General features: G+C 27.2%; 1 protein-coding gene across 1 annotated transcript in view; it reads right to left on the bottom strand.

Annotated features, from left to right (window-relative positions):
* The window catches only part of tok (tolloid-like protein 1 tolkin), a 200120-nt gene extending 176275 nt beyond the window's left edge, over positions 1–23845 (bottom strand). Inside the window, exon 1 of the mRNA XM_075360396.1 lies at positions 23143–23845. Coding sequence (XP_075216511.1) covers positions 23143–23344 — 202 coding nt within the window. The 5' untranslated portion in view covers positions 23345–23845. The remainder of the gene's footprint in view (positions 1–23142) is intronic.
* Positions 23846–24633: the final 788 nt, after the last annotated feature.

The following is a 24633-nucleotide window of genomic DNA, read 5'->3' as shown; positions in this document are numbered from 1 at the left end:
CATTTCCATATCCCACGCACAAGCTTCAAGCTTATGTGGCGATATCACCAAGAAAAGACAAAAACAAGAACTGGAAAATATCTAAAAACAAAATAAACTATTAAAAACAAACAAAACCGAATTAGAATCTTACTATAATAGTAATTGTTAAAGAGCCCTTCATTATTTTCACACTTCCTCTCGATTTAAAATTCCTTAGGCGGCTCTCCTTAATGTATCAGACTTTTTTCGTATGGTTTAAACTGCTTTAAAAATTCTTACCACTAATTCGTCTTTTCAATTACTTTTTTACGTATTTTTACATACAAAAACCTATCTATAAATATTTCTTTCACGCTTTAAACTTTATATAACAACGTCAACTTCTTACGTTTAATTTTATATAACAATTTTAACTTCCTTAATCATGAAAATAATATATCTTAAGTTAATATATATCATAATATAATTTCATATATGTTATATTTCATCTTATGAAATATATATTAAGAATTGTTTGTTAGTAAATAAAATCAATCGTAATACTATCCATGCTCTTAGGGAAATAAAATGACCAACGCAGCCAGTTATTTCATTATAATCACTTTGCGAGATGGTCATTTTCCATCATTTGATTACGATAATCAGCACATCATATGATTATAATGTGCTGACATAGAACCCTACTCCCGAAATACGTTAGACTTTGTGTAACTAACTGTGAGATCAAAATCAAAATTTATTGTAGGTTATAAATATCTGCCAAGTCAAACGCCAGCAAAATACTATTAAAGTAAACTTTCCCCTGTATTCGATTTAGCATAGTCTAATTACACCAAACTAAATCAATTTGGTCTATTCGTAAGCAACACAATATAATCATTTCAAGGAGATTTAGGTTTTTACTTCAAAAATACTACCGCTAGCAATCGATAACGAAGATTCTATTAACAAAGTATCTTGTTTTAAAAATTTAAAAAAAAGACTCAATATAAATTAACATATCAGATGATAATTTGAAAAATTACCACATTTATTATCAGCAGCTATCAGTCCCATCGCATTTCTGTTGGCAGGCATGTGTACTATACCATTCTTCGGGGGAACCTTTTTAAAATGATTTTCAAAGGGGTGGAACCCACCCATCCGCAACACCTACCCCAACTCAAAAATCTTAAATGGCAATGGTAGCATTTAATTACATTATTTGAAAACTCGAAATATATAATGAATTTTGGTTGAAAGAAAATTGAAATCCGCCCACTCCTTCGCTCGGTAGGTGTAAAAAACCATTTGGAGTAGTAGTTTTTAAAATTTCAGTCCAATAAAAATAACTATAAAATTATGTTATATTACTTCTTAAACCATTTGAAATAATCATAATCTGTGGATTAACACAGTGAAAATTATTTTTTTAAATACAAACAAAATTTCACTCGTAAATCTTTTCTAACTTTTCAAGGGTTGAAAGCTTATTTTTTTTTTAAATGAGACGATATAGCTTGTGACAGATCATTCAAAGGGTCTTCCAATCAGGTGTCATTTAAAAAAAATAAGTTTTCAACCCTCGAAAATTTTGAAAAGATTTACGGGCGAAATTTTTTGTTGGTAAATAATCCTATCCTGGAGGTAGATAATATTAGAATTATTACTTTAATAAAAATGAACCTTTTTAAGTTCAAGTGTTATTCAAATTAAACTCTCAAGTCCTTTATATACATGCATATAAGTGCTTTTGAAGCGATGTCTACTTCATCAGATATGATATATATTCAATTAAAAAAAAAATAATTAAAACTTTATAACGCCTCTTATGATCGAAATAAATTAGCATGATTTTTACTTTCCTGGCATCATAGCTCTAAAACTACGATTCAAGAAGAAAAGTCAAAAAATGAGGTATAGGTGTTTTTTGCTTTTCCCCCAAGGGACCATGGCATTTTCACACACGCTACAAATCATTCATCTCATCCTCTGAAGAATGCCTAACGGTGGATCCGGAGGTTAAAAAAAAGAAAGATAGTACTATAGTACAAAAATAGTAATAGTACTATAGGTTATAGTATAGTTCTTTAGGATCAATTTTCTAAAATTGTTATCATTATTTTTCCATTCTATAAGAATAAAAAATAACCAATGTCAAAAGTATTACAACTTTGTCGTTAGCTATTTTAATAAAATACTTTAGTTAGGTTGAAGGTTATCAAAATATATAAGTTTTGTTTTATTAAATGTTTGAAAAAGGACAGAGATGTTTCCTTTCCATATTTTCAAGATTTTAATTTTATATTATTAGTATATGCTCATTTGATGAAGTGGTGCCCATGATTAAAAAAGCTGTTGAAAATGTTTTAATGAATTTAAAAAATCAAAAGTAGTAAATGAGTAATTAAAATAATTTTAATACATAAAAATAATTTATTTGAAATCACTTTAAAACACTTTTACTTACCATTCCAATTAATGAGTACCAAACAATTCTGGTTTTCAATTACGAGTGAATTGTAACTATTACCTTTTAAATCGATATATACTCACTTTAAGTCACACGAACAATTCGATAACCACTTTATATAACACAGTAAAACATTCAGAGACACAAACACATTACTCTCCATTACCCTCACAGGAGTAATCTTACAAAATATTTTTTTTAATTCCAGAAGGAAATAAAGTCTTCTGTATTTTTTCAACATTATTCATAAAGAGATATGAAATAGAACTTTTTTTAATATATAAACAACATTGGAAAAACGTAAAATAAAGATAAAAAAGAAAAATTTAGAAGAAAAAGGTTTGTTCAATAAAGCAAAATCTGCCTGAGGGAAAATAGAATTTATTATTTACTTCTGTAACAAGAAGATACGTATAATTCAAACAAAATAAAATGAACCTCATTTATAAAATAACAGTATTTCGTATTTAATAATTATTAACTTGTATTTTCTAATAACATGTACATATTTAGAAAAAAAAAGCATAAACATTTACATTTTTAATATACAGTACTGTTAAAAGTTACTTTTATGCAATAAAATAAACATTTTGAAAGCAAAGAAATAATTATAATTTAATTAAAATCCCTATATTTGTGTATTTTTAACAGCATATAAACTAATGTAACTTCGTGGTGTTTTGTATGGTCACTCGGTACTGTTTGTGGCATTTAATTAAGAAGTGTTTCAGTAGTAAGTTATATGTACTAACAGCAAACGTTTATTTAAACACATAAACAAGAAAGTAAACATATTTTAACCGAAGAGTACAAAAAAAGAATTAAATCGTAGAATGTGTTTCAAAATTCTAATTTATTAACACTAACTAATTTTGAATTTGGATCTCGAAGAAGATTCTTGACATTAACGTACTAATTTTCAGAATTTTTGTGTCTCTAACAAAGGAAAAGCAATAATCCTTATAAGATCATACAAATAACTACGTTTATTTATTTGTCTTTATTTTTTCAACTGCAACATGAATACATAATGCAAATATAAAAAAGACAGAAGTGATACAATAGATATCAAGTGATACAATTTTATATCAGTGCATTATGTAAAATAAAAAGCATTGAATTAATTAATTTAGCCGACACTGATATTTAATCAATTTACTATGTCAACAAAAGCACCCTGCTATTGATAAAGATAATACTGTAGTTCCATATGAAAATATATTACCTACAAAGCAAAAACTATAGTCCTTAGGGCAAATATAATTAAATTTTATCGCAAGGAGACTTAATTTAAAATACTTAATTTCAAGCCTCATCAAATCCCAACAAAGTTCAAAAATAATAAAATTAGTCAGCTTTTTCGAGTTGAATTTTTTTTCTTTTGGTCCTCCGGTCAATAATGCTGGTAGTTCTTGATTACACTCTAATAAAATAATAAATAAAATGTTAATAATATAGCCGTGTTTATAAAGTATAATAAAATTTTTGTTTATAATAATAAATAAAATAATATACCAGTCGATGTTTGTAAAATATATTTGCTTTTTTTAAATCTGCTTGTCTGATCGGCGACCTGCTTTGAACTTTCAACGACCGTACAATTTAAAATTTGTAAAGAAACAGACCTATACAGTTTCATATAAATCAAAGAATGTAAAAAAACAATGAGGATGAAGAAAGGATAAGAAAGGAGGTTGTTTTAATTAAATGAATAAAGATCATATTCTTCTACAACACTGTGTTCATCACCATTCTTTCTAACAAATAATTCATTTTTGACATTTTTGTTTTGTAAAAGAAAAATATTCACATTATACAGGAGGAATTCGAAATTGACAAATTTTTTTAGAGCTTTTCTAGGTTTACATAAAAATTTTAAGTATTCCTTTAAGTAATAATATAATTGATTAAAATCAAGGAAACTAAATTTAATCCTGACTCCCGTAGGGGAAGACACCCGCTTTGTGACGATCCCGGTCGCCACACCATCCCCTTCGTTCCTATTCTTTATGGGTTTTACCACAGGTCGTCTTTTAAATGCTCTAAACCTGATATCACATCATAGTCAGTTTGGCCTCTGTCAGGATACCACCGATGCAAATGCCGCGGCAGACATTTCTATCACAACTTACTATTGTTTCGTACGGCTTCTTCCAACCACGACCAACTATCACAACTTACAATCCTCACCTATCAAATTAACCGATTCGCGGAAGCGCGATCCCTGCGCCTTCCTCTAACCCCGAACGTTTCAAACAAAAACTCTTCCCATATCTAACTTCAATTAAACTATGCACTGAGATTACTTGATCCAGTCTTTAACCAAAACTACTACCCTCAAAAAATACTTATCCTTATAGGACAATTTTGTCCTACAATTCAATTTACTCAAAATTCTCTTGTTAGAAGAATAAAGTCCTCTACTCTAAAGTCCAAAGTAAATTTCTAGTATAAACTATCGACAAAATGCTGTAACACGTTACTGTAAAAAGATAGCCAGCCATCTTGGTATTTGGTATTTGGATGTATTCAGGTAATATTTCTAATGGCTGAACGCATCTCAGTGGTACAACATTTTTCTATGGCATTTAAAGGAAATTGGTACGTACGAGAAAAAATTGCCAAAAACATCAGTATGCTGTATAAGTCAACCACGAATTTAGGTGACAGATCGCGATATTTTTTTATAGTTGTTATTTAATAATTAATAATATTAATATAAAAAATTGATAAAATGTCAGTGTGCTAAATTAAGTACTTTATATTTTATACAGAAATAAAATATTTTTATATATAATCCATTGTACTGTATCACTTCTGTATATTTTGTGTATTATTTTTGCAGTTGAAAAAAAAATATGTAGATATCTATATGATCGTAAAAGATTTTCCTCTATTACACACAAAAATGTTGAAAATTAGTACGTTAATAATGAATATAATTCAGTGGATTCCGAACAATCTGGCCAGTTCGGGACCGGGACCATACGTCCCTATTAAGCCATATTAACGAAAAATGAGGAGATATAAACAAATATAGCACATCACATACTTATTATTAAACACTAGTTAACGACTTATTATTCGTAATTTTATTTCTAACAGAGTACTAAAGTTATATAAAAAAATGATTAAATTAAAAAATTATTAAATCGGTGTCCTATTAACCGGAATTCGCTGTATAAATTAATATAATATTAGTTAATATATATAATATATTGATAATTATAATTAATAAAATTTTATTTAATAACTAATATTATTGTTGTCTATTTCTTCTTAAAACAAAGAAAAACTGCGCGAGGATAGATATCTGGAATACATATACCATTTTTTTTTTTTTTTGCTAGTTAAAAAATATAATACAAAGTTAAAAATAAAAAATAATACAAAGTTGCGAACAGTTCGGCAGGAAATCTTTCTGGTCAGCCTACAGTAGCAAGATCGTTTGGATCGACAACCGAATTATTTGGCGGTCAATTTATCGGATAATACGATCAGTGATTTTTCACGATTGCTAAGGAACAATATTCTTGGTTTACCTTATCGTTTCAATTAGGTGACTTTATGGTCTGGCTGTACGGAGTTCTCTTCTATTTTATTTCTTTCATTTCGTTGTTATCGTTAAATCACCAGCCGCTGGGTCTGTGACTACTTAATATTAGTTCAAATATAGATCTTATTTACTTATTGTTCAGTTATCTTGCTGAACAGATTGTAAAGTTGCTGCGTCGTTTATATATATACATACATATAAAAAATAGATTAATGACTGATATTATTAGTATCTTTAAAAAATATTAACAAACTACAACAGGACAAGTACTTCTACGGATGACAACCGTCATCTAAATTTATATTAATTGTTGTAAACAAGCAAAATTTGATTAGTGATAAAAAGTTCCATATCTAAAAGGAATTTTTTTTATGATTTTTAATTCTAGTAAGCTAATGAAGAATTCCTAAGACGCTTAACTAAAAACACTCCATGAAATTACTTTGAGAGTATTATTTCTCATTATATAGAGTAAAACAAGGAGTTGAACACTCAAATTATTGTAAATAAATATTAATACATTTCTTTACAAACTTCTAACTTTAACAGTTACGTTATATTAGCATAGTAAAAAGAATTAATCTAACCAACCTATCTATGAATAACTAAAAATCATGTCACCGTTTCAAGAGTCTATCCCTAATTTCAATGTAAAAGCACGTTTACTATTACGTTGCGAGTAAGAAATAAATATACTCCGAGTATATTTCGTACTATAAGTCAGTTTTACACTAATAAAATAATATTTCTTACCAAGTAAACTAAACATCGACATAGATTCATTATTATGTAACTTAAAAGAGAGAACACATCCATTTAGCTGTACAATCAGCAATTGTGAAAATGTTAATTTAACAATTAAAATTGAATGTAAATGGTTAAATTTTCGCTCAGACAAATATAATCTGCATAAACAACCATTTTGGTAGTCAATACACAAATAAACTGCATAACTAAACTTACGTTAATTAGACATGCATATTTATTAAAACGTTTCCTTTATCATTACTATATAAGTAACAAAATTTAAAAAAAAATAATAAAATTCCTTAAAAAAAGGAATGGTAACAAAAACTTTTCGCCGAATTAAATGACAAAATTAACGACTTATATAAAAATAAATGATTTATTCTTTCTAGATTTTCAGTCTGGGTTGAAATAACGCATATACTACCAATGTTACAGCTGTTACTTTGCACTCGCTTTCAAAATAGATCATTAATTTTCATCCTTGAAAGATATTTTGAATGTTGGTGACTTACTTTAGGATTAGGAATCACCAAAAATTATCAACAGCAGCTTTTAAATAAATCATTTATTTAAATTTCAAATCATAGAAATCAAATGTTAAATTTTTAGCTACGATTAATATATATTTCTTTTAACTTCTCTTATTATAAGTATACAAACCTATGACCTATTACTTTCCTGGTGTCATGTCTCTAGAACTATGCTGCAAGAAGGAAAGTATGGTAATCAGTCAAAAAATAGGGTATGAGTTTTTTTCATTTCTCGACATTTCATGACCCAGGGACCCCAAAAACAAAAAAAAGGAAATGAGAGGGGTAATGTTCGTACGTAGGTAACGCACCTGCGTGTGTGTATATATGTAGGCATGTTTGAAGTTTAATAATTTTTGCCTGGATAAACTGTTTTTGATAAAATTTTGTATATACTCGTGTATATGAGGCAATTTGTTGTCAAATTATGGGATTAATATCTCCAGGGAATGGGATAGATAGTTTTTCTGGAGTCAATTTTCTCAAAATTTTGCAAACACAACCCCACTTAATATTGATCTCAGTATATGCGAGTATAATCATTATAACTTTCTTTTGTTTCAAAATTAGTCCTTCCTCAAAAATTGAAAAAGCTACATTTTATTTATTGCATAATTTTTACCGGATTTTTTTTTACGTCATAGCCAAAAATATACTTTGCGGATAATATTGCACGGTGAGGGAAGCCGATCAAAGTTTAAAAATATCGAATTTAAAAATTTTTTAAACCTCTTTTTGTTTATTTAAACATTTTTAGGTAACTTTCATTTTTTTTCATTATATAACAATAAATAATCAATGCCAAGAAAATATTACAACTTTTTTGTCAGCTTTTTTTTATTTATTTTTCATATACAACCGACTCCGGATGATAGTTGCGTTTCATTTACTGCGCTGTAAAACGTAAAAGAAAAAAATAATTAAACAAATATTATAATATTATTCCCAATTTGTCACATATTTTTTCTTTATTATCGTTTTACGTTCACTATTGGAATATTATTGGAATGACACTTTATGTTGCGATATTATGACACTATACAAATTAAGAAATTCTATTAAAGAAATGCGCTTAGCATCTAAAAAATGGAGAACCGATCGATCACATATTACTTAAAAAAAAAGTATATATACACATACTGAATGGCATATTAAAAATCAGTTATTTCTTTTCGTTTTTTTTTTTTTTAATTATCATTTTTTTACTTTTTTGAAATAAAAAAAAGATATGAATGACAGTCATTATCTTTTTTTTTTATTTAATCTTCGTTCAATGTTAATTTTGGCTAAAGTGAAAAATGTAAGCTACTTGCTAGTATTTTACGGACTCAGTTTTTAATTTTATTAAGTATTTACGTCTTTCGTAAGTTTTACTATAACATTATAGAGTATGTTTATTCTATTGTTTTTAGTATAAATCTACCTCAACACTACTTTATATTCATAATAAGATTGATTTTTGCATTAAACTTTTTTTTCTACATTTTTGTATATCCGTGATCCTTTTACTCATATAAAAAGGCGTATATAAAGCAAGTTTCGTTATACTAATGGAAAAATATATACATTTTTTTTTATGCACTCTTGCCGATAGAATTTTTGTTTAATTAACAATAAATTACATAGAATCAATACTCTCAACACCACACGAAGTAAAAAATAAATAATTAGAATTGAAATTTGTAATGAATTATTTATTTTCCACCTTAATTTTACTGCATACATTTTATTTCAGAACTTATTTACCACGTCTAGTTATGTTCACTGAAATTTAATGGGAGAATTTTAAAGCTGAAATCTGATTATTAACATCTGTTAAAATAATTCATTCAGGTCATAAAATATTACGATCGGATAAAGGAGATATAAAACATACGTAGACGAAAAAGGGCAGTATAGATGTTGGAGTCCGTCTTTATAGTTTTCCATCATGTACAGGCCTATATGTAGTATATACAAAACGGAAACAATGAAAATAAAATGGTGAAAAAATACAACCATAAAACATGGTACTTACAACCTAATGATTTGTGAAAAAGACCATTTAGGTGTTGAATACTCTAATATCACAAAAATATTACTTCTTATATCATGTATTTTTTATTATTATTATTTTTTTATCCAGTTTTACTTTACCTATTTATATTTTGAGCTCCATTTTCATAGAAAGATTTAAAAAAATAATTTAATACTTTCATTCTAAACTTTTAAGTATATTTTTTATGATAAAACTCAAGAATTATCGTCTAATAAATTTTAATTTACTCGATTTTCCGCCAAAACGCGCTTTGTTAGCTATTCTGCATGACCCATAGTCATCATATTAATAAAAATTGACATCTAAAAATTTTATATTAATACTTGTTTTTATTAGGATTTCAGAAAACCTTATAATTTATAAACAAGAAAAAAATTAAAATATTTAACTTGATAAAAGTTGATTAGTGTCAAGGTAAATCAATATTACTGAAAAACGTATTCAAGCTGAAATTAAAATTAACCTTGAATAATCTCTAAGGTCTCCGAAGTAATATTACTTGAGACTGACCGCTGAGACGAGAGTGTGTCATTCCTAAGGTACCTGAAAATCGCCCTGAAATCGATCATTCAAAAATAAAACTAATAATATGGAAAACTCCAGGAACGCGTCAACAAGTTATGATTTAATCGTTAGTTCATTAACTAGCATTTAATGCTTTAATCAAAACGTTTGTTAGACTTCATCGTTACGTTTTGGTAATAGAACACAGCTATTAGTTTGCAATATTAGCTACTTAATGACTCCATGATTAAATATTAATTCTCTAAACTCTCAAATTTGTAATTAGGCAACGACAGAAATCACTTTTGAAGAACAGTATTTATTTATTTATTTATTTTTTTAAATATTACTATTTTAAGTAAGTGTAATTTATTTTATGGGAAATCATTTTGAAAAGAAGTAACTGGCAAGAGAGCTTTTTTAATAGAAATTTTAACGAATCTTACCAAGCTGTACATTAAAAACAATAAAAAGGAAGTTTATGTATTTGTCTACACACGCATTTGTGTTAAATTTATAATTCTACAAAAAGTTCTAATAAAATTGATTTTTAGGATTCCAGAAAAACTTATAAATTTATAAAAGAAAGAAATTAAAATATTTAACTAGGTAAAAATTGGATAGTGTCAAGGTAAATCAATATTACTGCAAAACGTATTCAAGCGGAAGGTAAAACTAAAATAATTAGTAGATTCTATTTTTTTAACACAAACCTTTTAGTTATTATACTTTGAACAAATTTTCTATAGTGGTTGTACTACGAAATTTTTTTTAAATTTAAATCTATATCATTATTTAAATGAAAATTAGTATTCTAATATAAAGGAATACGTATACGTTATTATTGATAAAACTGATTTTAAATATGACGTTCTATAATAACCACGTTATATAATGACGTTCTATATATATATATATATATATATATATATATATATATATATATATATATTGTATGTATTTCATTAAATTTTATATTTTAGAGGTCACATCGTATAGATAAATAAAATAATAACAATAAATAAGGACCAAGTGTATGATTTATAAATAAATTATAAATCTATAAACTACCACTGCTTGAATTCATTTTTTATCATTTACAAAAAGGAACGTGTTGTTTTTTAAGGATCTAATAAATAAAAAGTGCAAATAGTACAACTTATAATTGAAATAATTTGTATACAAAATGAAATAAAGCTAGGGTAGACTTAAAAATGAAATACATTTCTAGAAAGTAGGTAAATAACAACCTAAGTTACCTTACTTAAAATTCAATTTAAATATAAAGTCACGTTATTTACCTTATATAATTTTAATAAATGATAATAAAAATAATATTATGTAAATAAGTATAAAAATACTATGTAAATGAAAATTAGTAACATTGAAATAATACAAATTAGCGATAATTCGAGAAACAAAATGAAAATATTAGAGCAATATAACTAAAATAATTGAGGTTTCAAGTCGAAAAGAATTTAATACATTACAAATTATACCACAAACATAACAAATTTTGATCCCGCCTAATAGTAGTATTCTAACTAAAAAAGATTAATTTTTATTTCGAATATGATAACAATTATCCCTTATTATTTTAAATAACGATGATAACTGATGATTTAAATATTTGCATTCTTTTTCACGACTTCTTCTGCTCTGACGGCAGTGCGGGGCTCTCATCGCCTAAGTCCTCTCCTTCTATTAACGCAGGGGACGGAACTAATATGGCATATACTCAGCCCCCGCGTGATTACTCGGGCTCTCTGCCATCCGATTCGAAACGAACCCGTGGCGTTCCATGGGGGATTGATGGACGGCGCCTCCGGGAGCCCCCGCCGCCCACCCCAAGAGACTGGCCCTACGATCATTCGTCTCCGGATTCCGTGCCTCGGTTCATCCGGTGATCCACATTCTGTCGAATTCTCTCCTCATGCGCCTTTCCACGTCTCATGGTGGAGACCACTGTCAATAATTATCCCACTTGTCCTTGCTGCTAAATATTACTCTTATGATATTGTTCGCGCCTACTATTTTTTGCTTCACCTGTCCGACTCTGAAATTCCGCTATCTTGAGCAGGAGAACAACACGTGTTCCACGGTGTCCTGTTCCCCGCAATCATGACATTGGTTGGTAATGCTCCTTACCTACACGTTGTAAGTAATCACTAAGACACCCGTGGTCAAACATGAATTGGGTAAACTCGAAGTTCGTGTCTTCATGGATCCTCTCTTCCAACTTCTGACATTTTGATGAGCTCGTATGTCCATCTTTCCTTGGATGCCATTTGCCACATTCCGTTCCACTCTGTGTACAGCTCATACACTGTTGACTTCCTGTCTCTAAGGTTCACAATGAGGATCCTCATCCTAGCTTGCAAATCCACCGGAGGAACCCCCGCCATCACTGATGCCGCCTCTATACTTATGGTTCTTTATCCTTTGATTATCCGGAGGTTAAGTCTGCGTTGCAGCCTCATCAGTCGACTCACATTTCAAGCTCTGGAAAGAGCTCCCTGCCAAATCTGCACTCCGTATAAAACCACTGACGACAGTACACTTGCCAGGAGTCTGCTCTTCATGGACCTTGGACCCCCTTTGTTAACCATAATTCTACTAAATTCCAGAATCACCCTCTCGCCCTATCTGGCTGCCTCTTCCACATGTATGGAGAATGTTCGATTTCTGTCCAGCCACACTCCCAGGTATTTTTTGGCTGTACTGGAGTAGAAACACTTTTAACTCACACTATCTGTCCTTCCGGATCAAATTTCCCATTAATTTTTTCTTCAATTTCCATTATCCAACTGATTTTAATTTTTTGCATTAAGATTCAATTCCAATGAAATTATAATAAAATATATTTAATATAAAATACGCAAAAAAATAACTCATGTTTATTTCACTGGAAGTATGATGTCATAGGTTTGTTAAAATATATATATGCTAATCTAAAAACACTTATTTTATAAAACGAAGAAAAATTAGAAATAAAAGTGTATTTAAAAATGTTAATAAAACGCTTTTATTTAAAATGCAGAAAAATTATTTTTTCACTAACCAAAATAATGTTAGTCTTATGGAACTAAAAATATAAGGTTGGTGTGTTTATCGTAACAAATTAAAAATAATAATCATAAAAGTAAATTAACTTATAGTTTGATGTAAACAAAAATTAAAGCCTTTTTACCTATTTGTAACGATGAACGCCCCAAGTTTTTATTACCTTGAAAGAAATTATTTTTACGATCAAGAACATTTTATATAAAAAATTTTTTAATCTTATTTTATTTTACTTAAATATTACTTTTCATCTAGCTATAATTATATAAAAGCAGTTTCCTTACAATATTGTTTTTATTACCGTAATCACACTTAACCCTATAACGTACGTTTAATTTATAATCAGCTGCTAAAAGTCTGATAAGATTTAAATTTTCTACATTTTACAGACTTCTACCTCTTTATCATTATGTTAATGTTCATTCACTGTAGCTTTATTTATAAATACCTTAACAATGAAAAAATAAAAACTTAGCAATTTGACAGAAATCGATTTTTTTATTCCAGTAATATTATTTAAATTACGTAATATTTTTTAAATGTTTTCATACATCATTGTCAGAAGACCTGTACAAACGCAATATGTTTTTTTAGATTTAAATTGCGGGAGAAACACGCGTTGTACAATTTCATTTAAATTTCTTTAACAATTTTTGTACATCTAACGCATGCTGAATTGAAATTCAACTGACCGTTACATAAGAGTTCAATTGTTTAACAATTTATAGAATTTGAACTTTAACCGGCAACAAAACGGATTAAACAATAATGAAGAGAGTTATTTTTCAGTAATTTAAAAATAATAATCGACCAACGGACTTTATCAAGATTTATTATAAACACTTTATAAATTATTCAGGTTAAATTATATTAGATCACTGTAGTTAGTCTATTTCATAGACTTAATTCTTCAATTAGGATTAATAAAATAATAATAAAAGATAATTCTTATCTATTTAATTATCTATTTTTATTTTATCTAATATTTCAGTTCATTACATTAAAACTGAGAACAAATAAAATGTAAGGCTAAAAATAAGTTTAAATAAACTTTTTAATTGATAAGCTAAAAAATACACAAAAAGGTTATCAATTTAGAAAAAAAAATAATCTAATAAATTTAAGTTGTATATTTAACCCACAGCAGGCATTTATTTGTTAATAAAATAAAACTATCGTAATTAATTAGTGTTTACATGATGAAATATCATTTATTATAAATTAGTTATTTATATAATTGACGAAGAGAAGCGAGGTCTCTTGTAACATGTCAACAGTTTCGATATTTCACGTTTGTTCATTTGTTCAACGTTATTTTTTAAATAAAAATAATAAAAATTATTATTATATTAAAAATTAATTTAAAAAAATTCTTATAAGACTTGTACTTTATTCCCTGGATCGACATGAAATGTCTTCAGATGAATTTATAAAATGGTCAATATAAATTAATTTTTAATATAATAATAATTTATTTTGTGTCTTTTTAAAAACACAATTTAATAAGCTAGTTATTAAATTGTGTCTTTAAGGCACAATTTAATAACTAGCTTCATAATAGCAGTTAACAAAATCGAAAGAGGCCTCTTGATATTTGTCAATATTTTATCCACTTAATTACCGTATGAAAAAAAAAATAAATACTTTTTAATAGCTACTCATTCCAACCTTTTTTTCTTTGTAAAAACATAAAATTCTTTCTAAATTTAAACTTCTTAGACTACATACCGACTGTTAAAGAAACTCTTTGTTTTCAATCACTAATTACTTTTCTAAGAAATAGCTTATTAAAAAAAAAAGTTCAAACCTAAATGTTTATCAACTGAATCGATTTGGAAGATTTTTTTTATTTTGTATAAGAAGTTCCTGCGCTTATCCCAAAAAAATATTTTCCCAGATAAAATTAATTATTTTATTTTTAAATTGTTTGTTAAGATAGACAATTTGAACACACTTTTTAATTGATAATTACATCGTTACAAGTGTAGAATTGTTAAATCGCAGTAATAATATTCCCTGAAATCAGCCTGATGTACAAAATTTTCAAGAAAATTAGACTGAATACTTGAAGTAAAAAAGAATTCATACAACAAAAATAATTTTATAAATTTTAAATTAAATAAGCTTAAAAAGAATAAATAAACGTTTTAAAGAATACTCTTTAAAAATAAAAGATCTATCTAATTTCACCTTTTGAAGTCGGTATCGAACTAAGGATATTTTTACATCCTTAAATCCTTTCACATTTTTATTTTTTATTATGTTTACCGAGTAGTTTACTTATTTTAAAATGTAATGAAAAAAATAGATAGATAATTCCAATATTACGATGTAGTGATATTTAGCGGAGATAAAAATCATTGTGGCAATCATAAATAAAAACTACTCTACAGCAACCACGTTTAGTAGTGTTACAGTTGTACTATAAGCATTTACAGTAAATTATAATCAGTTTCAATAGATTTTTTCAGCATTTATACATATGGATGTAACTTACTAACACTCAGGAAAATAAACAGCAATCCTATAAATAATATGGTTTAAGTAAATAAACTAAAAATAATATCAAACTGTATAGACTCATTACTTAAATTTTATTTTGTCAAGGTTAGACTTAAATTTGAAAGTGTACTCAGTACGTTGAATGTACTACTAAAGTATTTCACCGCAGAAAAACGGTTTATCTCAAATTGTTATTATTATTGTAAAATATAATTTTTTTAATAAAAATAAAATCATCAGTATTTTTACAATCGTTTGTAAACAGAGTTTTGTTTAAGCTTCATAATTTTCTACGAAAGGGTAATTTTGAAATGACAAGACCTACCTATATATTTTTATTTTTTGGTGGGGTGAAATCGCATAAATATATTATATAACTAGCTTTATATTGTTATTATAGATTTAAGCTCTTAGGACGGGACACCGGCGAGTAATTTTCATGTAAAAGTTACTGCAACCTTTGGTACTGGCGCGAAATATTTAATTAAGTTTTCATTATCAAACGCCAATTCTTCCTCCTTATAATAACAGTACTTCTTAATTACTGCACGTTTTCTTTTACAACTTATGAAAACCAGCAAACCAGTTCATTAATTTTCAAAAATTCATTACTAAAACTGCAATTAGTTGGATAACAGTCAATAAAAAAATTCATTGTTCAAAAACATTTAACTTGGATGCAAAGAGAACGAGTAAAAAACGGTTAACGAGTAGTTGAACAGGAATGCTTTTATGTTGTAGTAAAGAATAATTGTCCAAGAAAATAAGTAGCAGGAAATTTTCTGTGGTTTTCATTATACCAACTAGTGAGGATCGGTCTGATACTTTTGCACACTACAAAGATATGAAAATGGGTAAAAAGTAGTTTTCAAATACCTGTTCAGTAACGACAGGAAAAACACATATTTTCAGGGCAAATTGGCCTAGTCAAAAGTTATTGTTGAAATAATGAACAGCCAGCTTCTAATAATGTAAAGATTCTCTGATCTCCAAACAGATTGCGAGAGGGATGGTCGCATACTAACTGCAAGGATTTATTTCGCTGTTTAAGTAAGTAAATCGTCCTTTTCTCACTATCTAGCTTTATTTATTATTCTTCCTCCTTTCTGCCCCAACAATGAGTTTTGATTAGATATCCACTAGAAAGAATGTGCTTAGCTCTAGAGTTATTGGGACCTTGGTATTATTGACCTTTGTATGAATTTATCTTATAGAGGTGTAAAAAGGTCTAACCTTAAACTGAAACATTTTTCGTTTTTTCGGGCCCAGTACTCCGACTAAGCTATAAGTTGGTGAAAATTTAACGACTAGTTATTAAAATGACGAAATTATCGATTACTGATGCTAATCGACTCTAAAAATTTCAAAAAAGATATTTTTAGAGATGATTATCATTTTGAATTTAAAATTATTTCTATCATATTAAAATTTATTTTTACATAAACCTAACACTCAGTTTATTCAAAGAAAAAAAGAAATATGTTAAAATTCCGGACACCATATTTTCTCTTCCACTGAACTTATTCTCGTAATGTAACTTATTCTCTTTTCACCTATTCACAACAGTAAGGAACATAATAGTTCTCTCCCTATTCCTGTGCATTCAAGAAAAAACTTATTTATCCAAGTTTTTCTCCTTTTAAAAATCCCATAGTAGCATTATTTTATTATATATCTCATATATTTGAAATTAGACACAGATTACCGGAAGAAATAATTTCAACTTATTGTAGCTATATGTTAGAAAATATTTCCGAAGGAAAAAGTTACAGAACTAATAAATCATTATACATTTATTTCAGTAACTATTTTAAAATTAAAATATATATATAATTAAAGAAAACTGGTGAAGAAACGTATTGAATAAATGATGATAAACTTCCTTTTTCAATCTTTCTCTCCAAAACAATTTCCTTCCACCCAGCGTTCACGAACCAAACCTCAAATTAAAATAAACTATCCTCAGTTCAACAGATATCAATACAGTAAAAAATTTAGAATCTTTACGTTATTCAATTCGTTGTCAATAAATTTATAAAAATTCGATTTATTTATTTTATTAATTTATCACGTAATATTTATTCTTATTCATTACTCCGCTGCTTTATGACAATATCTTTCTTTCTCGAGATTTGTATTGTTTACCAATCGACTGCATTCTCTATATAATTTTCATTGTAAATAATTTTACTAAATTATCTACACTGAGCCTATTACGAGACGTAAACATAGACATAACAGATAGTATATGGGACACAATGTGCAGATCCATAAGCAACACGTAAAATAAATAAATAAAGAACATGCCGACTCAACACGATATCCGGCTGATGTTTGAAAGAAATTATAAAAACAATGATCCTGCATTTCTATTCGGTTTTTGATAGACAAAACCGAATACTTAAACATAATGTACTAAGTACATAATATTTTAGCGTTCATTCAATGAATAAACAGTAGAATATACTTTACTTTGGATTTATAAACCGAAACGAGTTTCTATTTTTTCTTCGGATTCAACTTCGATAATTTTATTAGGTACAATTCTTTAATTACCGATAAAAACTAATTTTTTAATTGAATTTTATTCTAACAATGGAAAATATACAAGAACATTCATAATCTAAATCGTTAAGAAAAATTAAAGACTAACTTTTCTCGGCTAGATTAGCCTTACAATTCGAATGCAGTCAATTGGTAAACAATATAAATCTCGAGAAAGAAAGATATTGACATAAAGCAGCAGAGTAATGAATATCAATAATATACTTAAATCGTGGTGATTTTAAGTTTAATATCATCACGAAACAAACAAAAGGTAAAATATTAAAGAGTCAGATATAAGCATCTCTATCCATACTGCATTTCGTTAAGCGGAAGCTTATTTTCCTAACACATATAGTTTTATTTTTTAACAACACGGTTCTTCTTTACGATATTTTTACTTTTTATCTGTTTATGAATATATTACGTTTTTATTTTTCTATATTATTATTATTAATTGTTATGTACAAAAATGTAAATAAAAAAATAACTGTAAAAATAAAAACGAAATTCGAAGAATTTCACGAAAGAAAAACTAAGAAAATACTTAACCGATTAATCACGTCACATTATCGTAGATCCAAAAGTTATACTTGTATAACATCTTTGATTTTACGTACTTGCACATACTATTAAAATTTAAACTGAATTAATAGAAGCTAAATAAAACAATCTTTAAATTACGTTGTATAGTTTCTTTAAACTACCACTTATATTACTCTTAAATTATATATAATTCAATAAAATTTAATTTATATTATTTAGTAAGTGCTTTTTGAAGCTTAATTTCATAAGTATATCGTATTATCAAATTTTATGTCCATGTAACTAACTGAAATACGTTATTGTAAATCTTATAAGAAAAGTCAATCATTCAAAGAAAATTTATCAGCACTTTTGAAATTTATCAGTTATTTAAATCCAAGTCCAATCATCCACATTGACAGGAGAGTGAGATTTTTCTCCCTAACGAAGAAAAAACTGTAGTAATTTAAAAAATCTGATGTGGGCATCACATAACTTTCTTGTACGCTTATTAAATTACATATACAATTTTTTTTTTTAAATGAAAAGTGCTTAAAATGTTATTTCATTAATAACTTATGATTTTTTTTTTTTTTATTATTATTGAATTATTATTTATCGTAATTTTTTTTTACAATCAGAGGTTAATAACTTTAATAAATGAATATCTTTAAATTAAAAAGAAAAAAGGAGATGAAATCTGATTCGAACTGATGTGCCTTCCCCTTATAAGATCCAAATATTTCCTAATTAACTTTTGACCTATAACTCTGGAACCGATTAAAATATGTACCATTTATGATACATCTTTGAGAAGCTCTCAAGCAGGGCTTATTACTGCAGTTAATAAAAAGTCCAAAATTCAATTTTTTGGGGATTTTGGGCTTTTTTGGACACTTTTGGTTCAGTCGATTGCAGTCAAAAGGGAAGGTGTACAAGTAGATTTACAAAAGTCCTAAATCCAAAATTTCAACATCCTACGGCTAATAAGTTTTTATTTATACGAGATACATACGTACGTACAGACGTCACGCCGAACTAGTCAAAATGGATTCAGGGATGGTCAAAATGCATATCTCCGTTGAAATCTGAAAACCGAAACTTTTCGCGATCACAATACTTCATTTTCTTCTTACAAGGAAGAAAAAGGAGATGTTTAACCGGGAAAGGTTTTTTTTTTGTAGAACCTACATGTTACTGTTTATTTTTATATATATTTTATCATAATCATGATATGAAATTTGTTTTGTTAGTGAAATCTGTTTTTGTTGATGAAATTTATTTAAGCGGTTAGTGCAGGGATATTCAAATTATTAAAAGTAATTCTATTGATAACAGATTATTTTTCCTCCAGAAAGCTAAATAAAAGAAAAACCAATTATCAAAAACGAAACGTACTGATTTTCACAGTACAACACAGTATATGCGTTCGATTAACGAGTAGACCCTACACAAAAGCATCAAGTTTAACTCACTCACCACTGTGACTAACTGCATAAGCGCGTACGAAAAAACACCAATACAAAGTTGACATAATCTGACTTTGGGTTACGTTGTCTGTAGTCAACCTTAAATTGAGGGTAACTGCAGAACGACTGAATCAATCTTCATAAAATTCTTACAAGCACAATTTAAGATACACTTTTTCAGCATATATAAATTTCAGTGAATTCGATCAAGTAGTTTTTGAGATTTTCGAGCCACAGATTTTATACATAAGCTACTACATATATATATATAAGGAAATTGCATTTTAATTTAACAGTATTTTCGTATTCCTCATACCTCAAAACGTAAAGAAAATCCAATATCACCCCCCAATACCAACAATGGAACTTAATAAAAACTATTTTACGAAGTTTATTTAATTGCTCTTTTAAATAATTAAGTAATTTGAAATTATAATTACACTTTGGAATGATGTATGTAACAATATAATATATTATATGGTATGTCAAAATATTTTCTTTCAATAAAAGTATACGTTATGAAAAATTCTGTTGTATTTTAAATAAGAATACAAGCAACAGCAAAATTATTACATAAAAATATTTTATATATACGTAGTTAACCAGTCGGTGTTAAGCGGATGGCTTCTAGATTATTTCGTCCTGGATTTGATTCTAGATATGAATTTATTAATTTTCCCAATATTTTCATTCATTTAATCATGCTTGTTAAAATACATCTACAACCATGCCTGATAAAAAAAAAAATAGAATAAAAATAATCGACAATTCACAATATTATAATTTTATTTGCTTCTAAAATATAAAAGTTTTAATATTAAAAAAAAACACAATTTAAAAATAGTAATATCAAAAATAAATAAAAAAATATTCAGGGTTCTAGGACACTTAATTATTTTAAATTAAACAGAAAGATTTAGAAAAATTCGTACTTGTACATTTTATTGTTATGAAGACCAGAAAAAAATGTAAAAATTTAATTTATCATATTCATATTATTACACATACACACGCGTAAAAATTAATTTTCAGAAAAAACTCAATGGAATTCAAAAATTTTATCAAACCGCACCAATAACTTTCATGATCATTTAAGTACTAGATAAATAATTAACACTGACCTTCAAAATTCATTTCATAATAAAATTATCGTCCGAATGAGAAATACAGTCGCAGAGATAAATTAATTATTTTCATTTTCAGTGTAACTAACCTGAAAGTTCAATGTCTGTACTAATAACAGTACCTCGTGCTAGTAAATGACGAAGAAAACAATGATAGTTATAATGATAACAGTTTGTTTATGATATTACCATACAGAGCTCTACGTTTCTACATTGTTATATTTTCACACCTCATTTAAAACCAGGTTTGTATTCTAAAGGGGATAAACTCAATGAAATTTTTAATACAAACAAATTGAACATTTTTTGAGAGTAAAATATTGATATTTGCAAATAAATCACCTGATATCCATCATAATTTTATCTTGTAGATTAAAGATTAAATTAAAATTTTAAATTTAGAATCTTTATCATGTAAATATTCACATTTATGTCCACCAAAATATCACAATCTCCTTAACAAAGGATGTTTATCCGTAATTAGTCAAATTTCTTTGATAAAATTTAGTAGCCTTAAGTCATATGTTTGCGCGCGCGCGCGTGTTTGTGTGTAAACGGGTGGATAGGATTCCATCGTTTTCTTATCCCTAAGTAAAACTTTTGTACTAATCATCCTCTATGAAAAATAAATACTTAAAAAATAATCTATTTCATTTTTTTATTAATTACTTAAAACGAATAAAATAATTAAAATGGTTGAAGCTAATCGATAAACTGATATCGATTATCAACTGATAGTTAATAATTTAATACATAAACATGAAGAAGAAATTTAAAATACATTTAAATTGAATCATCGATTTTTTAAAATAATTGGAAGTTGATAAAAAAACCAAATCAAAACATTCTTGTTATGTAAAATAAAATAATAAATATGGTTTTTAAGATATGCTTATTTTTTTTTTTACAAAATGTTTCAACTTTGAAATTTAAAGAATAGTTTCAAACTTGTTTCTCAGCACTTGATAAACAATCAAAATATTATTTAAATATTCCTAATACCTATTTCAAACAGTCCAAGAAATCATATAGCTTTTATTATAGCTTATTTCATTACAGATATCTTATTTACGCTTCCAGTTTATATTATACAATATAAACGTTTTTAAATCTACTGTGCAAAATTTTACGAGAATAATATTTACAGTCAAATGTACTGAAAAGTACTTACACAAAAGTTACGCAAGACTTAGTAGAAATTAAATTATTTTTTATAAAAATAACTAATAAACAAGAACATTTTAATAGAAAAATACTGTTTCTGATAAGAAGGGCGGCTTCCGTAGTCGTATCTTATATCTATAGTATCTTGGCGCTAAACAACATATAATTAAATCTATCCGAAACCAAATCGAATAGTACGAGCTTCATTAAAAACAGATAAGCCGTTCGGGAATGATGCCGAAATAGAAGATAGATATTATGTAAACTCATATTAATATTTAAATATGAATAAATAACACAAAGATTATACACATACTACAGGATTTTTATATTAAATCCTTCGTTATTGAAATCAAAATCTAAAGTTAAACACAAATATTAACTTGAATGTGATGTGTAATATAGTTAACATTATTCAATAAACAATTTTTTATGATTTAATAACTAATTTGTCTATTGTAAACAAACACAATTCTCTTGACAATGTTAGAGTTTATTTTCTGAAGCGGCGTGAGCAGTACTCTAACCTAGATCCAGTTGTTTAGCAGCTTTCCAGAAGTTATACTCCCTGAAATAAAAAGTATTGAAAAAAATAAAGAAGCCCAGACGCTTTTGAGATCTAATACCCTAATACATTTTTCGATGCCCAAGTTCCAGAATTACGCACGCGTGCGTGTGTATGCTTTTAAAAACATACTACATGTAGCCTTTATGCATCTACATGTATTAAAATTTAATAAATATTAAATAAATTTAAAAAAAAAACAAGTAGTATAAAATTTATTTGCTAGTCTAATTCAGATTTAATTACATGAATTTAAAAGTTTTAAGAAACAATCATTTCAATAGAATCGTATTCATAAACATTAAATATTACACCATTTTTTATTTAAAATAATGTAGCCTTAAAATTATTGAATGAAAGAAATTTTTACTTACGAGATTTACATGGATCCATATCAAAATCTGATGATATTTTTTGTGGAAATTGTGTACTAGTAAGCGTACTAATTGAAAATTTTGATTCTTGTTGATGACGTTCAGTCGGCTTTGTAGATTTAGATTTAACAGATATTTGAATCGACAGTCCGATAACATAAAATAAAAGAATTAATACTTTAAATTTCCCCATAGTGGTCATGCTCGTAAAATAATTTTGTTTAATAAACAAATAATATAAAGATTCATCACGTCTATCACAATTAAATATCCTAAAAACTAATTAACTTAATATTTAACAATAATATTTATGGATTTAGTTTACGATAAAATGCATAAATTTCCTGTAAAAATCAACAAACACACCTATAAAAATGCAACTATAGGTTAAGTACTATATTATTAACACGTTTATTTTATTTCTAATAAAATTTAAATACGTTTTATAAAATAAAATAAATATTTTTTATTAAATTAAGGAGAGTCATAATAATACCGTATACACGAAAACTACAGTTCAGCGTATTTTTATATCGCACTGTATCATTCACTCATTTTCAAAACGAGTCCGGCGTACCGCACACGAGTACTGTACGATGTCGTCCAAACGATACCGAGTGGTAGAAGGCGCGTGATTATATTGCTACCGCTTATACTAACTGATCATCACACTATTCAATTTGCCACCAGACATCGCTACTGCGTCCACCGACTCTCAGATCCCTCCCCTCCAGCATCGTCGTAAACTCATCCCTGTGCTAAACCTCTAGCCTACATGTAGTCGACTATTGTTTATACAATACCGCATCAAAGTGTAATTTTATTGCTAAAAATTTAATCAGTTCACTCCTCACTACATTGCATGCAATAACAAAGTAAATCAGTTCAAAAATAATGTTATAAAAACTGCAATAAATTTAAAATCCAATACATGCTTTTATTTTAAAAAATATTTAATAATTTTAATTACTTTTATTTGTTGTGTATTAAATTAGAACACAACAGAGTTTATCTATTTATAAATTTATATACTGATGCGAACAAATTTTATTCTCTTAAAAATGTATTTATTAAAAATATTTATTCGTTCGTAAGTTTCTAATTTGTAATAAAACACCACGAAAATAGATGTTCTCGTAAATGAACCATTTTTTTCACTCTTCTTCTTAATTTCTTTTTGTTATTCATTTTATCTCCTTGTTATGAATATTATAAGACTGCAATTCCTTAACCCTAATATATAAAATCTGACTAATTTCATTTCTGATCCACCTCGGGCAACTCGTAATTCAGTTTATTATTTAGTAAGTTTTTCTTTCTATATATTTTTAATTGCTGAATTTGAATTACCGGCTTATCACTAAAATAAAATTCAATGGACACTTATGCTTTATCATATTTAACTAGTTTTATTTTCACCACATCAATTTTATTATAATAATTGAGTATTATATTTTAAATGCTTTTGACACTAAGGCTTTAAATGACTTT

Source organism: Lycorma delicatula, chromosome 3, assembly GCF_047948215.1.
Source record: "Lycorma delicatula isolate Av1 chromosome 3, ASM4794821v1, whole genome shotgun sequence".
NCBI lineage: Eukaryota > Metazoa > Arthropoda > Insecta > Hemiptera > Fulgoridae > Lycorma > Lycorma delicatula.
This window is presented reverse-complemented; position numbering and strand designations above follow the sequence as displayed.